Raw genomic sequence first — 18,994 nt, forward strand, 5'->3', positions numbered from 1 at the left:
GAGCGCTCCAGCTGGAGGACAGCTGTGACCAGCAGTGCTGCAGAATTTGAGGAGGCACGAGTGGAGGGTGAAAGAGTGAAACATGCCAGGAGGAAGGCGCGTCAAGCCAACCCCGACCGGGACCACCTTCCACCTGGAAACCAATGCCCTCCTCACTGCGGAAGAAGATGCAGAGCAAGAATAGGGCTCCACAGCCACATACGGACCCACAGGGAAACCCATAATGGAAGACCATCTTACTCGTCCAACAAGGGATTGCCTAAGTAAGTAAGTAAGTACACTGCAAGGATGGATCAGATGCAAATGCCTCTCAACATGGGGGTCGGGACCCCAGGAGGGGTCGCCAGGGGGTGTTAGAGGGGTCACCAAAGGCCATCGGAAAACACAGTATTTTCTGGGTTGTTATAGGTTTTTCCGGGCTATATGGCCATGTTCTGGAGGCCATTTTTCTCCTGACGTTTCGCCTGCATCTATGGCAAGCTTCCTCAGAGGTAGTGATTTCTGTTGGAAGTAGGAAAAATGGGTTTATATATCTGTGGAATGACCAGGGTGGGACAAAATCTGGCTACCAGTATTAAGGGACTCAAAAATCACAACAGCAAAACAACAGAGGGGAAACAAACAGGCACATAAAATCACTCTCAACAAGGGATTCCCCCCCGGGCACTTCCAAGCCATTGAATGCTAATCAAGGTGATCAGTTGAAACATTCACACCTAGCTCCAGCAGACAAAAGTCCTTTGTCTCACCCTGGTCATTCCACAGATATATAAACCCATTTTTCCTACTCCCAACAGATCTCCCTACCTCTGAGGATGCTTGCCATAGATGCAGGCGAAACGTCAGGAGAAAAATTGCCTCCAGAACATGGCCATATAGCCCGGAAAAACCTACAACAACCCAGTGATTCCGGCCATGAAAGCCTTTGACAATACACAGTATTTTCTGTTGGTCATAGGGATTCTCTGTGTGGGAAGTTTGGCCCAGTTCTATCATTGGTGGGGTTCGGAATGCTCTTTGATTGTAGGTGAACTATAAATCCCAGTAACTACAACTCTATAATGTTAAGATCTATTTCTCCCAAACTCCACCAGGGTTCACATTTGGGCATATTGGGTATTCGTGTCAAGTTTGGTCCAGATCCATCATTGCTTGAGTCCACAGTGCTCTCTGGATGTAGGTGAACTACAACTCCCAAACTCAAGGTCAATGCCCACCAAACCTTTCCAGTATTTTCTGTTGGTCATGGGAGTTTTGTATGCCAAGATTGGTTCAATTCCATTGTTAGTGGAGTTCAGAATGCTCTTTGATTGTAGGTGAACTTTAAATCCCAGCAACTACAACTCCCAAATGACAAAATCAATTTCACCACACTCCCACCCCGACCCCACCAGTATTAAAATTTAGGTGTATCAGGTATTTGTGCCAAATTAGGTCAATATTTGCATTGCGATTCATAATAATAGCTAAATTACAGTCATGAGATAGCAACAAAAATCATTTTAGGGTTGCGCGGGGGCGGAGAGGGGGCACAACATGAGGAACTGTATTAAGGGGTTGCGGCATTAGGAAGGTCGAGAACCACTGAAATAGAGGTAAATACCTCGAGTCGCCTCCGGGCTGAGAGGGGCGGTATACAAGTATAGTAAATAAATCTATATAAATAAAAATGTAACGTTCGTTTGTGGGATTAACACAACTCAAAAAATACTGGGCAAATTGCTGCCAGATTTGGACACAAGACACCTATCAGGCCAACGAGTGACGGTCACTCATCAAAACACTGAAAAACACAGCACAAGAGACTTAAAAAGCCAAAAATAGATACATTACAACCCATGCACAAAACCCCATGCTTGGTGGGGATGAGGGACAGGGCCTTCTCAATGGTGGCCCCTTGGCTGTGGAACTCCCTTCCTGGGGATACTAGATCGGCCCCCTCCCTCCTGACCTTTAGGAAAAGAGGAAAAACCTGGCTCTTTGAGCAAGCTTTTGGAACTTCATTGTAACCAGATAAACTCAGTATTGTGAACGAATATGGAACACCTTAACGATGCAAATGGACATGGATTTAAACCTGGAAGTCATTTGATTTTTATTGGTTTGAATTGGTTTTTTATATCAATTTTATTATGTGATTTAACCTGTTTTGAACAATGTATATTTATGTGTGTTCGGCATCTAATTGTTGCCAGTCTGTATGCCGCCCTGAGTCACCTTTGGGCTGAAACGGGTGGGATAAAAGTGTGGTAAATAAATAAATAAATACACATGTACACACATATATACACACAAAACAGACTGGGCCACAGCAACGCATGGCAGGGAGTGGCTAGTAAATAATACATAAATGAATAGCAGCCTGTTGTGTGCTGTTCAGACCTCAGTTTTGTATTCAGTTCTGGGAGTATCTTTTAAAGAAGCATAACTTGTTCTTTGCTGCCTAAGGGACAGAGTTATGTTTAGCATTTTCTTTTATTATTATTATTTAGCCCAATTCTATCATTGGTGGGGTTCAGAATGCTCTTTGATTGTAGGTGAACTATAAATCCCAGCAAATACAACTCCCAAATGTCAAGGTCTATTTCCCCCAAATTCCACCGGTGTTCCCATTTGAGCATATTGAGTATCCGTGCCAAGTTTGGTCCAGATCCACCACTGTTTGAGTCCATAGTGCTCTCTGGATATAGGTGAACTACAACTCCCAAATTCAAGGTCAATACCCACCAAACCCTTCCAGTATTTTCTGTTGGTCATGGGAGTTTTGTGTGCCAAGATTGGTTCAATTCCATTGTTAGTGGAGTTCAGAATGCTCTTTGATTGTAGGCGAACTATAAATCCCAGCAACTACAACTCCCAAATGTCAAGGTTTATTTCCCTTAAACTCCATTTGTGTTCATATTTGGGCATATAGAATATCCGTGCCAGTTTTGGTCCGGATCCATCATTGTTTGAGTCCACAGTGCTGTCTGGATGTAGGTGAACTATAATTCCCAAACTCAAGGTCAATGGAACCCGGAATCTGGAACCCGGAAGACAAATGCTGAATGCGTGAATGGTTTCATATAATGTGGTTTGTTTACTTCGTGTGTTTAACTGTAATAATTGTTTATAACTGTTTTAACTATGACTTTATTATGTGTAACTGTAACTGTATAGGTATCAAATGGTACATTGTTGTGTAAGCCGCCCTGAGTCCCCCCTCAGGGGTTGAGAAGGGCGGGGTGAAAGTAACGGAAATAAATAAATAAATAAATAAATAAAATGTCCACCAAACCCTTCCAGTTTTTTCTGTAGGTCATGGGAGCCCTGTGTGCTAAGTTTGGCCCAATTCCATCATTGGTGGAGTTCAGAATGCTCTTTGATTGTAGGTAAACTATAAATCCCAGCAACGACAATTCCCAAATGACAAAATCAATTTTTTTTTAGTTTAGGACATAAATTGGACTGTTAGGTGTCTTGTGTCCAAATTTGGTGTCAATTCCCCCAGTGGTTTTTGAGTTGTGATGGTAGCACAAACTAACATTACATTTTTATTTATATAGAAGATTATTATTATTAAGTGCGAATGATTGGGGATACTTTTTGCTACAATCTTTCCCCATTTGACTAGTTTATTACATTCTAACCCTTAATATTACATTCGAACCCTCTATATCTGCTTCTTTGTATCTTCTTTGCTTCCTGACTCTTCTTCCTTCCACTTTCGGGCTCTCCTTCCCATCTTTCCTAGGTTCACCTAACTCTCAACCCAATAAACCTCGTGTCAACTCCCACCTGGGAACCCACAGGTTGAGAACCACTGCATTAGCAACTTACCGCAAGCTGTCATTTTTTCCAGCTGGACCAAAATAAAATTATCTCTGTGGCTTCGTCTTCAACTTGGTGAGATTTCTTGACTGGGGGACATTGGGGTAGCTTCTGCATCTCGCCAGGTGCACTGATCCACTGAGAGAGACACAGAGAGTTCATATATAGTTAAACAGGTTTTATTGGCTTTAACTACGTAGGTATTCATGATTGTAAATTTGCACATTTATCCAAGATCTACAGAGATACTTGCAGGAAGTCCACAGCAAGCAAGAGTCCAAAAGTGGCAGGCTAAAACCTGGAAACTCAATGAATGGCTGATACCTAGAGTTGGAAGAGACCTCATGGGCCATCCAGTCCAACCCCATTTTGCCAAGAAGCAGGAAAATCGCATTCAAAGGACCCCTGACAGATGGCCATCCAGCCTCTGTTTAAAAGCTTCCAAAGAAGGAGCCTCCACCACACTCCCTCCGGGGCAGAGAGTTCCACTGCTGAACAGCTCTCCTCACAGTCAGGAAGTCCTTCCTCATGTTCAGGTGGAATCTCCTATCTTGTAGTTTGAAGCCATTGTTCTGCGGAGAACAATGCAGAGATACTTGCAGGAAGTCCTCAGCAAGCGTGAGTCCAAAAGTGGCAGGCAATCATTGGCTGATACCAGATGAGATACTCCCTTCTCATATACTGTGCTCTAGTACCACGAGATGCAGAGCCAACCTTTATATTTATAGTTCACCTACAACCACAGAGCATTCTGAACCCCACCAACGATAGAATTGGGCCAAACCTCCCACACAGAATCCCTATGTGGGCCACAGCAACACGTGGCAGGGGACGGCTGGTAGAATCATAGAATCCTAGAGTTGGAAGAGACCTCATGGGCCATCCAGTCCAACCCATTCTGCCAAGAAGTAGGAATATTGCAAAGTACCCCCGGCAGATGGCCATCCGGCCTCTGTTTAAAAACCTCCAAAGAAGGAGCCTTCACCACACTCCGGAGCAGAGAGTTCCACTGCTGAACAGCTCTCCTCACAGTCAGGAAGTCCTACCTCATGTTCAGGTGGAATCTCCTATCTTGTAGTTTGAAGCCATTGTTCCGCGGAGAACAATGCAGAGATACTTGCAGGAAGTCCTCAGCAAGCGAGAGTCCAAAAGTGGCAGGCTAAGACCTGGAACGTCAACCAATGGTTGATACCAAATGAGATACTCCTTTCTCATAGACTGCGCTCAGTTACCACGAGATGCAGAGCCAACCTTAAGAAATGGGGCCACAAAATGGAGTCCGCGGCATTTGAGTATGGAGAAGAGCCAACCACACACCGCAGACTACAATGCAGCCTAAGCAAAATGGAGGACCTTCTCACAACGAAACCAAGTGGCCAGCTAGTTTTCTGACAGTTTCTCTCCTTGCTTTTCTGCTTTTGTCCCACAAAAAACTCTCCTTACTGTATAAACAACTAAAAATAAAATGCTATTTGTTATATTATATATTTTCCCCATGCTGTGTTGTGAAAGTAACACAAGAGGGGGGAAACAACTGTTTCTAAACAACCCTGAGACACTTTGTAGCTGAAGAGTAGTATCAATTCTCCCAAAACACAAACATGAGGAGGCCATTTTCTCCACTTCAGCCCTTCTGAGCCCTTCAGAATGGAATGCCTGGGCGCGCTCTGCAAGCGGCCTCCCCTATTTCCCCTCAATGGTTCGCTCCGTTGCTTAGCAACCGCGCCAAACAGACGCTCGAGAGTGGCTGGAGGGAGGTGAGTCCGCGAATGGTTTCTTCCTGGCTCTGAAGGGATTATTATTGGGAATGGCCCCAAAAGGGAGGCGCCGCCATTTTGACTGAGGGGCGCCCTTGAAGGCCATGGCAGAGTTGGCCCAGTTTGGGGGGGTTTCTCCTCAGGAAAGGGGGGAAAAGGTGCTTTTAATCCCATTAGGGATAGGCTAGCCCTCCCCTGCCACGCCTTGCTGTGGCCCAGTCTGTGTATGTGTGTTTTGTGTGTGTATATATATGTGTTTATGTCAGATATATGTGTGTTTGTGTAGATATCTGTCTCTCTGTATGTGTTTATGTGTGTATATATGCTTATATATGTGTGTATATGTGTTTATATGTGTATATGTATATATATGTGTATATATGTGTATTTGTGTTTATATGTGTATATGTATATTGTATATATTGACCTTGAGGGAGCTGGGGGTGGTGACGGCCGACAGGGAGCTCTGGCATGGACTGGTACATGAGGTCACGAAGAGTCGGAGATGACTGAACGAATGAACAACAACATATTGTGTATATGTGTGTGCTTGTGTATATGCATCTATGTGTGTATATATTTGTGTATTTGTGTTTATATGTGTATATGAATATTGTTTATATGTGTGTGCTTGTGTATATGCATATATGTGTGTATATGTGTTTATATGTATATTGTGTATATGTGTGTGCTTGTGTATATGCATATATGTGTGTATATGTGTGCATTTGTGTTTATATGAGTATATATGTATATTGTGTATATGTGTGTGCTTGTGTATATGCATATATGTGTGTATATGTGTGTATTTGTGTTTATATGTATATTGTGTATATGTGTGTGCTTGTGTATATGCATATATGTGTGTATATGTGTGCATTTGTGTTTATATGAGTATATATGTATATTGTGTATATGTGTGTGCTTGTGTATATGCATATATGTGTGTATATGTGTGTATTTGTGTTTATATGTATATTGTGTATATGTGTGTGCTTGTGTATATGCATATATGTGTGTATATGTGTGTATTTGTGTTTATATGAGTATATGTATATTGTGTATATGTGTGTACTTGTGTATATGCATATATGTGTATGTATATGTGTGCATTTGTGTTTATATGAGTATATGTATATTGTGTATATGTGTGTGCTTGTGTATATGCATATATGTCTGTATTTGTGTTTATATGTGTATATGTATATTGTACTAGCTGTGCCCTGCCACGCGTTGCTGTGGCCTATAGTAAAACTTATAAAAGTTGAGGTAGATATCTGGACTATTATGAGAGAGAGGTCCCTACCTCTTCCTTCCCCCTTTTCCTCCCCCTTTCTCTCCTTTCTTCCTTCTCTACCTCTTTCTTTCTTTCCTTCTTTCACTACTTGGTTTCATCCTTCTCTCTTTCCTTCATTCCCTCCCCCTTCCTTCCTTTGCCTTTCTTCCCTCCCTGTTTGCTTCCTTCTTTCTCTTTTTATTTCCTTTTATTTCACCACCATCATAACAATAACAATAATGCAATGCATTGCCTCTGGGACCTGACACCTCTCCCATTCCCCCTAAAAGGGTCTCAGAGGAACAATAGCATCATAATAATAATAATAGAAATAACAACCTTTACCTGCCACGTGTTGATGTGGCCAATCTTCCCTCTTTCTCTCCTTCTTTCCCTCCCTCCCTTCCTCCTTCCTTCCTTCCTTCCTTCCTTCCCATCTTTCCTTCTCCTCTTCTTTTTCTATCTCTTTCCTTCCTTCCCCCTTTTTCTTTCTCTTCTGCTGTCTCTCTTTTCTTTCCTTCCATCTTTCCTTTTCTTTCCTTTTCTTCTTCCTCTAACTTTCCTTCCTTCCCCCTTTTTCTTGACCTCCCTTTCTCTTTCTTCCTTCTTTCCTTCCTTCCTGTCTTTCCTAGATTTTGACAGGGCGGGAAGGGGCGGGGTGGGGTTTGGAGGTGGCGTGAAGTAAAAGGAGGTAAGATTGGGGCAGGGGAGTGATGGAGCATGGGGTTGCGTGTGTGTGTGCGGCAGCGGGGGGAGTGATGGAGCGTGGGGTTGCGTGTGTGTGTGCGGCGGCGGGGGGAGTGGGGTTGCGTGTGTGTGTGCGGCGGCAGGGGGAGTGGGGTTGCGTGTGTGTGCGGCGGTGGGGGGAGTGATGGAGCGTGGGGTTGCATGTGTGTGTGTGGCGGCGGGGGGAGTGGGGTTGCGTGTGTGTATGCGGCAGCGGGGGGAGTGATGGAGCGTGGGGTTGCGTGTGTGTGTGCGGCAGGGTGTGTGTGTGTGCGGGAAGCGGCGCGGCGGGGCTTGGAGTGGGCATGGTTTCCGCAGAGGGAACGTTGGCCGGAAGGCCATGTGCGCGTGCCAGGGAACTTGCGGCTGGGCGCCAATGCGCATGCTCGGTTGTTTTGCCGTTTTGTGAGTGTGTTGTTGTGTTGTTTTTCATTTTGAGTAGATATGTTTGTACCTTGTGGGTTGTGTTATGGGCACAGGGATTTTAGTTAAGTTTCGTTGGGGGATTTTTGACTTTTGTTGTTTTGCCGTTTTGTGAGTGTGTTGTTGTGTTGTTTTTCATTTTGAGTAGATATGTTTGTACCTTGTGGGTTGTGTTATGGGCACAGGGATTTTAGTTAAGTTTCGTTGGGGGATTTTTGACTTTTGTTGTTTTGCCGTTTTGTGAGTGTGTTGTTGTGTTGTTTTTCATTTTGAGTAGGTATGTTTGTACCTTGTGGGTTGTGTTATGGGCACAGGGATTTTAGTTAAGTTTCGTTGGGGGATTTTTGAGTTTTGTTGTTTTGCCGTTTTGTGAGTGTGTTGTTGTGTTGTTTTTCATTTTGAGTAGGTATGTTTGTACCTTGTGGGTTGTGTTATGGGCACGGGGATTTTGGTTAAGTTTCGTTGGGGTTTTTTTGAGTTTTGTTGTTTTGCCGTTTTGTGAGTGTGTTGTTGTGTTGTTTTTCATTTTGAGTAGATATGTTTGTACCTTGTGGGTTGTGTTATGTGCATGGGAATTTTGGTTAAGTTTCGTTGGGGGGTTTTTGAGTTTTGTTTCCTCGTTGGATGCCCCTAACAAATTTATATATATAGATATATATGTGTGTGTGCTTGTGTATATGCATATATGCGTGTGTATATATGTGTATATATTTCTGTATTTGTGTTTATATGTGTATATGTGTGTGTGTATACTTTATGTGTATATTTGTGTGTGCTTGCGTATATATTTATGTGTGTCTGTATGTATATGTATATTTCTGTGTTTATATGTGTATATATGTATATTGTTTATATGTGTATATATGTATATTGTGTATATGTGTTGCTTGTGTATATGCATATATGTGTGTAGGTGTATATGTGTGTATACTGTATGTGTATATTTGTGCATGCGTATATATGTGTGCATGTATTTGTGTATATTCACATTTCTGTGTTTATGTATATGTATATTGTGTATATGTGTTGCTTGTGTATACGCATATATGTATGTAGGTGTATATGTGTGTATACTATATGTGTATATTTGTGTGTGCATATATATATATGTGTGTGTCTGTATGTATTTATTTATATGTATATTGTGTATATGTGTTGTATTGTTTTATTATTGTTTTATTATTGTATTGTTTTAAAATGTTTTTTGCACTACAAATAAGATATGCGTAGGGTTGTTGTAGGTTTTTTGGGGCTATATGGCCATGTTCTAGAAGCATTCTCTCCTGACGTTTCGCCTGCATCTATGGCAGGCATCCTCAGAGGTTGTGAGGTCATTTTGTATAAGTTTTTCTCATGGACCCTGCTATTGAGAGTTTAAATCCTTTTTTCCAGATGTACTCTCATTTCTCTAATTCTATGTTTCCCCCAAATCTCTGTCCCAAGAGATCATGGCAGGGTTCTAGATTGTACTCTAGAATGTATTTATATAATCTGGAGATGAAGCCCTTATTTCCCGTATTGAAAGTCTACTTAATTCCTTTCTTCCCTAGCTGAATGACGTCCGAGTGAAAAGTGAGATGGATGAGATGGAGTCCCCTGCTCTTTCAGAAGAGGACCTCACCCCAGAGCTGTGTTCAGAGGGAGAGAACATTGAAGAAGAAGCAAGCGGTCCTGAAGAATTTCTGCACTACATGGAAAGCTCAAAAGGTTAAAACATTTTGAAGCACTGTGTTAATTGCAAACATGAATCTATATTTTACTCTAAGTGCAGCTTGGGACATGGATGAATGTTTCATGGACTGAAGCGAGAAACGGATCGTGCTGGGGACAAATGTGTCTCGGGAAGCCAAGAGCAGCACGATTGCCTCCGCACACAAAAAGAGGACTGTTGTTGCACAGTGCCTTTTAGTCCTTTTCTTTCCCAATTAAGACTAGAGATCAAGAAGATTAAAAACACAATAGCTTAATTCTGCAGAATAACTCAGGGGGAGCATTGAGGAAAGTGCCACCTTTGACTCTGGATTTTCAAAAATTGTCGGAAACACGTACATACATACTAGCCATAGGGAGGAGGGAGCAAGCTTGTTTTCTGCTACCCTGGACTAGGACACGGAACAATGGCTTCAAACTACACGAAAGGAGATTCCATCTGAACATTTATTTATTTATTATTTGAACTTGTATGCTGCCACTCCCCTGGGGCTCGGAGCAGCTTACAAGAATGGCTAAAATCTAACAAAATTTAAAAGCAATATAAAACAATTTAAAAAGGAAGAACTTCCTGACTCTGAGAGCTGTTCAGCAGTGGAACTCTCTGCCCCGGGGTGTGGTAGAGGCTCCTTCTTTGGAAACCTTTGAACAGAGGCAAGATGGCCATCTGTCGGAGGTACTTTGAATGCAATATTCCTGCTTCTGGGCAGGATGGGGTTGGACTGGATGATGGCCCATGAGGTCTCTTCCAACTCTTTGATTCTAGGATTCTATAATAAATCGGCACCTGGACCAGCTGCAGAAATCCACCACACCCCGCGGCAGAGAGTTCCACTGCAGAACAGCTCCCACAGTCAGGAAGTTCTTCCTAATGTTCAGATGGAATCTCCTTTCTTGTAGTTTGGAGCGTCCTAGTCTCCAGGGAAGCAGAAAACAAGCTTGCTCCCTCCTCCCTAGGATGACTTACCCTCATCCATGATCTTCATCATGTCTCCTCTCAACCTTCTCTTCTTCAGGCTAAACATGTCCAGTTCTCTAAGCCACTCAAGGACACGATATTCCAGGTGTGGTCTAACCAAGGCATGGGTAGCATGACTTCCCTGGATCTAGAGCAGGGATCCTCAAACTTATTAAACAGAGGGCCAGGTCACAGTCCCTCAAACTATTGGAGGGCCGGATTATAATTTGAAAAAAAAAACATGAATGAATTCCTATGCACACTGGACATTCCACAGATATATAAACCCCATTTTCCTCGTTTCCAATAGACCTCACAACCTCTGAGGATGCCTTCCATAGATGAAGAATGTTCTATCCAAGGGTTGTCTTTAAGTGTGGATGTAAGCTGCCTTGGGCCCCACACCAAGACAAAAGCAGGCTATAAATAAAACAATTATGTATTTCTTCAGTTAAAAATGTACTAGCTGTCCCCTGCCACGCATTGCTGTGGCCGAGTCTGTTGATCTGGAAAATAAAGTAATGAGAAAGTGTTGGTTTCTAACATATGTAATTTCTTTCTGCTTGTGGGTAAAGAGTATTTTTGTTGTTTCCTTGTCAGTGTTGATGTGGAGATTGTCTGGTTTGCCCATCCTGGAACATGGAACATATCACTGTCCTCCTTTAAGGGTCCCTTTCAAATCTATGATACTATATCTCTCTGTGTGTGAATCATATCTCTATCTATTTATCTATGGCTGGATGGCTCTTTGTCAGGAGGACTTTGATTACGTTTTCTTGCCCTGATGAAGGGAGTTGGATTGGATGGCCTTAAGTATTTTCTGTTGGTCAGAGGGGTTCTGTGTGGGAAGTTTGCCCCGATTCTGTCGTTGGTGGGGTTCAGAATGCTCTTTGATTGTAGATGAACTGTGACGTTCAGTGACTACAACTCCCAAATGTCAAGGTCTATTTCCCCCAAACTCCATCTGTGTTCATATTTGGGCATACTGAGTATTCGTGCCAAGTTTGGTCCAGATCCATCATTGTTTGAGTCCACAGTGCTCTCTGGATGTAGGTGAACTACAACTCCCAAACTCAAGGTCAATGGCCACCAAACCATTCCAGTATTTTCTGTTGGTCATGGGAGTTCTGTGTGCCAAGTTTGGTTCTATTCCATCGTTGGTGGGGTTCAGAATGCTCTTTGATTGTAGGTGAACTATAAATCCCAGCAAGTACAACTCCCAAATGATAAAATCATAATTTTTGAGTGATGGTCACTCCTTGTGTTGTGAGGCGTTTTGTTGCCAAATTTGGTGTGATTTCGTTTATTGGTTCTTTTGTTTTTAAGGTACTCATTATGCACAGAGCATTTATATATAGATAGATAGATAGATAGATAGATAGATAGATTTGGTAATGGTTGTGAAAATCGAGTGGAAATGGGAAGAGAGCTGGAGGAATTTTCTGCTTGAGAAGCAGTTGCACCCTTCATTTCAGATCCTGCACCCAGATGAGGGTTGGCTTAGATGACCTCTGAAGCCTCCTCCAATCTATATTCGTAAAGACAGAATGCTTACATCAGGGCGTTCCTGCCACAACACATCAGAGGGCTGCAAACCTATACTCTCATGACGCTATTATAGAGTACGTTTGTACAGCACTTAAGGCTGATCCTTGGTGACAGCTCTGGATCTGGTGGGGAGCATTGGCTCCAAGTCCCAGGGAGTACAATTGTCTTTGTATATATTCTGTGACAAGATCTCTCCCTTTTCCCCAATTATACACAGTGGTAAAGCTTTTAGCACAGCATCTCGGTGACCTCTTCTCTTGCCTTAACTTGTCAAGAAAGGGTTCTGAATGTGTACATCTTTGAATGGGCAAAGTCTCTTTCATGTTCATCAGGACTTCCAATTGGTGGAAGGAAATAAAGGCTATTATAGTATCAAAAATCGCCATAAGTAGGATAAGTATCCATATAACCCTTCCACACAGCCATATAACTCAGAATATCAAGGCAGAAATCCCACAATATCTGCTTTGAACTGGGTTATTCAAGTCCACACTGCCATATAGTCCAGTTCAAAGCAGATATTGTGGGATTTTCTCCTTTGATATTCTGGGGCATTTTCCACACAGCTGAATAAAACCCCACATTATCTGCTTTGAACTGGAATATATGGCAGTGTGGACTCATAAAGATATAGAGCAGCATTTATCAATCTGGGGGGTCAGGCACATTGGAATAACCAGGTTTTCAGGTTCCTCCTAAAGATTGCCAGTGCAGGGGCTTCCCTAATACAATTCCTCGTGTTGTGGTGACCCCTAACCTTCCACGCGTTGCTGTGGCCAACATGGGGGTTCTGTGTGGGAGGTTTGGCCCAATTCTATCGTTGGTGGGGTTCAGAATGGTCTTTGATTATAGGTGAACTATAAATCCCAGCAACTACAACTCCCAACTGTTAAGGTCTATTTTCCCCAAACTCCACCAGTGTTCACATTTGGGCATATTGAGTATTCGGGCAAAGTTTGGTCCAGATCTATAATTGCTTGAGTCCACAGTGCTGTCTGGATGTAGGTAAACTACAACTCCCAAACTCAACGTGAATGCCCACCAAACCTTTCCAGTATTTTCTGTTGATCATGGGAGTTCTGTATGCCAAGTTTGGTTTCAATTTCATCATTGGTTGAGTTCAGAATGCTCTTTGATTGTAGGTGAACTATAAATCCCAGCAACTACAACTCCCAAATGACAAAATCAGTCCCCACCCTAACCTCACTAGTATTCAAATTTGGGCATATCGGGTATTTGAGCCAAATTTGGTCCAGTGAATGAGAATACATCCTGCATATCCGATATTTACATTTTTTTTATTTACGTATTTATGACATTTCTATGCTGCCCTTCTCACCCTGAAGGGGACTCAGAGCGGCTTACAATATATATATATCCATAGAATACATTATATTATTAGCATAGTACAATATCAGTATTATATATTACTGTATTGTACTATACCATTATATTGTAATATTATTAGTAATATTACATGTAATATAAAATATATAATTACAATATATTATTAGTATTAGTATTATATTGTATTACATTATAATATTATAAATGTTATATGTATCTACAATATAGTATATTACATTATATTATATTATATTACATTACGATTCATAACAGTAGCTAAATGACAGTTATGAACTAGCAGCGAAAATAATGTTATGGTTAGGTGTCACCACAACACGAGGAATTGTATTAGGGAAGCCCCTGCGCTGGCAATCTTTAGGAGGAACCTGAAAACCTGGTTATTCCAATGTGCCTTCAATGACTGAATGTAATTGAAGGCACATTTGCATAAAATGACCTCAGAAGCACTTTATCATATGGTTCGTGCAATTTTTTACATTGTCCTACCTCCCAGTGTTTTAAAATTTTATCTTTGAACTAGCTGTCCTTCCATGCGTTGCTGTGGCCCACATGGGGGTTCTGTGTGGGACGTTTGGCCCAATTCTATCGTTGGTGGGGTTCAGAATGCTCTGTGATTGTAAGTGAACTACAAATCTCAGCAACTACAACTCCCACATATCAAGATTCTATTTCCCCCAAACTCCACCAGTGTTCACATTTGGGCATATTGAGTATTCATGTAGAGTTTGGTCCAGATCCATCATTGTTTGTGATCTATGGATGTAGGTGAACTACAATTCCAAAACCAAAGGACACTGCCCACCAAACCCTTCCAGTATTTTCTGTTGGTCATGGGAGAACTGTGTGCCAAGATTGGTTCATTTCTATCGTTGGTGGGATTCAGAAGGCTCTTTGATTGTAGGTGAACTATAAATCCCAGCAACTACAACTCCCAAATTGAGTGAAGGACATAAATTGGGCTGTTAGGTATATCGTGTCCAAATTTGGTGTCAATTCCCCCAGTGGTTTTTGAGTTCTGTGAATATCACAAATGAACATTACATTTTTATTTATATAGATTTGGCCCTGCCCAGTGTAATTCCTTTTGTGTTTTAATGTTTGATTTTATATTGCTGCGTCGTCCATTATATCGGTTTTGCATTTTATGCATTTTATTTTCTGGTTTTGCCATGCTGTTGTGTAATATTGCGTTTGTCGTACTGTTGGGCGTGGCCTAATGTAAGCCGCCCCGAATCCCCTTGGGGGTGATGGAGTGGGGTATAAATAAAGTATTATTATTATTATTATTATTATTATTAAGGGGTTGCGGCGTTAGGAAGGTTCAGAACCACTGACATAGAGGAAAAAGGGGTAGGGATATGGGGTGAGGGGGTAGAGGGGGGGAAAAGAGGGAAAAGGTGAAAAGAATAATAACCTTATAAAGAGATGAATAGATAATATAGAAATGCTCCATTATGTATAATGTGTATACACAGTAGCCATCTGTTACCCATTCATAGATTGTGCTATTATGTAATAAATAAATATAATATAATAATATAATATAATAAATATAATAAAATATAATATAAATATAATAAAAATGACTTGTAAAAAAATTCCATCAGAATTCAGATTGGAAGAAGACTACAAGGATCTGGTCCACACAAGCAGCAGAGATGCTACAGAAGGAATTGAAGAAGAGTTTGAGTCTAGTGGGTGAGTCTGTTTAGTTACTAGGCTGGTGCATAATTCGGAATAAAAATCAAAAATCGTATCTGATTCGTTACATTTGTGCCTACTATTTCCAAGGCACGCAAAAAAGGGGGGGGGGGGTTAGAATTTGAATCACTTACCCATGTTTTCCCCATAAATGTTCTGTTACATTCAGATGTCTCCCAAGGTCAGTCTAATTTTCACTATAACTACTAAGCAACTTTGGCGAAGCCGAGATAACATAAAGTGCTTTTTAAATCTCATTCCTTGCCAGTGCTGCCATAAGGACTGACAACCATCTTAATTGTAGTTTGGAAAGGCCAAGCCCCAATGGTAGAGAATTGCAAAACATTTAACACATAACACATTTAACACATAGTCATACAACATACAAGCCTCCACATATTAAAACCTCATTAATATATGGGATCCACATATTAAAACCTCATTTTGTTGGCCGGCCAGAATCCTAGACGCCTGGCTCGAGAGCAGTACGTGTGAAAAAGATCTTGGAGTCCTCGTGGACAACAAGTTAAACATGAGCCAACAATGTGATGTGGCGGCAAAAAAAGCCAATGGGATTTTGGCCTCAGGCATCAATAGGAGCATAGTGTCTAGATCTAGGGAAGTCATGCTACCCCTCTATTACCCTTTGGTTAGACCACACCTGGAATATTGTGTCCAATTTTGGGCACCACAATTCAAGAGAGATATTGACAAGCTGGAATGTGTCCAGAGGAGGACGACTCAAATGATCAAGGGTCTGGAGAACAAGCCCTATGAGGAGTGGCTTAGGGAACTGGGCATGTTTAGCCTGAAGAAGAGAAGACTGAGAGGAGATATGATAGCCATGTATAAATATGTGAGAGGAAGCCACAGGGAGGAGGAGGGAGCAAGCTTCCTTTCTGCTTCCCTGGAGACTAGGACGCAATGGGACAATGGCTTCAAACTACAAGAGAGGAGATTCCACCTGAACATGAGGAAGAACTTCCTGACTGTGAGAGCCATTCAGCAGTGGAACTCTCTGCCCCGGAGGGAGTGTGGTGGAGGCTCCTTCTTTGGAAGCTTTTAAGCAGAGGCTGGATGGCCATCTGTCAGGGGTGATTTGAATGCAATATTCCTGCTTCTTGGCAGGGGGTTGGACTGGATGGCCCATGAGGTCTCTTCCAACTCTAGGATTCCATGATTCTATGATTCTATGATTCTAAAATAACACACAAAACAGCCCTTTTTCTATTCAAAGCAACACAGCTGAGAATTGCACATTTAGAATCAATTGGGGTAAACTGTGGAGGTGACACAGATATTTGACCTGAACAGGATCTGCCAACAGTTTGTTTATTTTAACCTCTTTTATTTTAACCTCTCTTATACCGAGGGTTGTATGTTGTATGACTATGTGTTAAATGTGTTATGTGTTAAATGTGTTATGTGTTAAATGTTTTGATACGGCCAATAGGCCAATCAATAACACGTATCTATCTATCTAACTAACTGATGCTTGCTATGGCATGCCTTGCCATCTTATAAAACATATTATTCGTTTATTTTTATATTATTGTTTTCTTATTTAGTTAAATTTAATTAACTGAATGTGATACAAATGAAACTCAAATGAAACCAGGGGTCCTCAAACTTTTTAAACTGGGGGCCAGTTCACTGTCCCTCAGACTGTTAGAGGGCCGGACTATAGTTTTTTTTTTTTTAATCAATTAAAAAATCCCTCTGCACATTGCACATATCTTATTTTGCTGTGTGGAAGGGCCCTTCGAGGGAGGGGGTTCTTTCTAGCCCTCTTTAGGCAGTAATTCCAGGAGCAGAGAATGGGAAATCTTCCTATTCTGAGTCTGAACAAAATCTGGCTACCAGTATTAAAAAAACTCTAAAATTATAACTGTAAATAAAGAACAACACTCAAACACAGGGGAACGCCAGACAAGAAACAATCAGGGCCAGCTAATCACCTCTCAACAAAGGATTCTCCCTAAAAACTGTCAGGCTACGAAATGGTAATCAGGGTGGCCAATTGAAGCATTCATACCTACCTCCAACAGACAAGAGTTCTTTCTCCCACCCTGGATCTTCCACAATTTTCCTAGTTAAAGGTTTTCCTCTGACATGAAGTCCAGTCGTGTCTGACTCTGGGGTGTGGTGCTCATCTGCATTTCTAAGTCAAAGAGCCGGCGTTGTCCGTAGACACCTCCAAGGTCATGTGGCCGGCATGACTGCATGGAGCGCCGGGGAAGCCTCCCTTGGCTGGCTCACACTGCCCATCGGGCCCGATGGGCAGCGTGAGCCTGCCAAGGGTGGAGCAGCACTGCCCGGCCTACTCACACGTAAAGCACCTCGCAAAGTGCTTTACACGCAAGTAGGGCACACGGAGCAGCTGCCCTTGGCTGGCTCACGCTGCCCATCGGGCCTGACGGATAGTGTGAGCCAGCCAAGGGAGGGGCACTGTGTGTGGGGGGGGGCGCTCCTCCGCCGCGGGCCAGATAAGTGCCCTTGGTGGGCCGGAAGTGGCCCGCGGGCCGTAGTTTGAGGACCCCTGGCTTAGACCATAGATCATCTGGGGAGGCCTTCGTCACAATCATGTTTGACGGGGACGAGAGACAGGGCCTTTTCAGTGGTGGCCCCTCAGCTATGGAACGCCCTCCCTTGGGATCTGTTCCCTCTTCCCTCTTGACGTTTCGGAGGCAAGTTAAAACATGGCTATTCGAGCAAGCATTTACAACTACAGAATAGCTAATATAGGAAAACAAATGACCTAACAATGGAACTGGACAATGCTTGATAATAATGAGATGCTGATGAGGTTGTTTTTACTGCTTCGGTGATGTTTTATACTGTTTAATGCTTTTTTATCTATATTATGTTTTATGTATAGTGATTTGTTGGAAACCACCTTGAGTCGCCAATTGACTGAGAAAGGCGGTATACAAATACAGTAAATAAATAAATAAATAAATAAATCTTTCACATACATAACAAACATAAATACACCAATTATTAAATACACTACAAAGCACGCCATTAAAATACTACACAAACTATTAAATTGCTACCTAAACCAATGGCAAAACACACCCTTAAAATCCATATAAATAAAAATGTAATGTTCGTTTGTGGGATTAGCATTACTCAAAAACCACTGGACGAGTTGACACCAAATTTGGACGCAAGACACCTCTCAGGCCAAGGAGTGACCATCACTCATTAAAAACACTGAAAAACACAGCAGAAGAGACTTTAAAAGTCAAAAAACAAAAAATGCATTACAATGCATGCGCAAAACCACACATATATATACACAGCTTCATTTTACTCTATTATTATACATTTGTTATTTTACTGTATAATTGTTGTTATTGCTACATTCATTATTTTACTCTTTTTATTATTGTTGTTATTACGTTTATTATGCTATTATTATTGGAAGGATGCGTAAGCACATTTACTTTGAAGAAGGTAAACAATCATTCAATCAGAGTTGGACAGTCTTATATTAAATTACCATTTTTGTAAATATTCAAAAAATATATAACCTACTGATTCCTCAATTAATGTAATTTAATTGGTAACTATTTTTATTTTGTAATTTACCCGTAGTGGCTGCATTTCCCACCCTCGGCTTATACTCGAGTCAATCCGTTTTCTCATTTTTTTTGTGGTAAAATTAGATGCCTCGGCTTATATTCGGGTTGGCTTATACTCGAGTATATACGG

The 18,994-nt window shown here is 41.8% G+C and overlaps 1 protein-coding gene across 1 annotated transcript in view; it reads left to right on the forward strand.

Moving 5' to 3' along the window:
* The first annotated feature begins 9,539 nt into the window (after window positions 1-9,539).
* The window catches only part of CFAP74 (cilia and flagella associated protein 74), a 124,811-nt gene continuing 115,356 nt past the window's right edge, over window positions 9,540-18,994 (forward strand). The window contains exons 1-2 of the mRNA XM_067472951.1: window positions 9,540-9,699; window positions 15,184-15,274. Coding sequence (XP_067329052.1) covers window positions 9,570-9,699; window positions 15,184-15,274 — 221 coding nt within the window. The 5' untranslated portion in view covers window positions 9,540-9,569. The remainder of the gene's footprint in view (window positions 9,700-15,183; window positions 15,275-18,994) is intronic.

The sequence above is a fragment of the Anolis sagrei genome, chromosome 13 (genome assembly GCF_037176765.1).
Source record: "Anolis sagrei isolate rAnoSag1 chromosome 13, rAnoSag1.mat, whole genome shotgun sequence".
Classification (NCBI taxonomy): Eukaryota; Metazoa; Chordata; class Lepidosauria; order Squamata; family Dactyloidae; genus Anolis; species Anolis sagrei.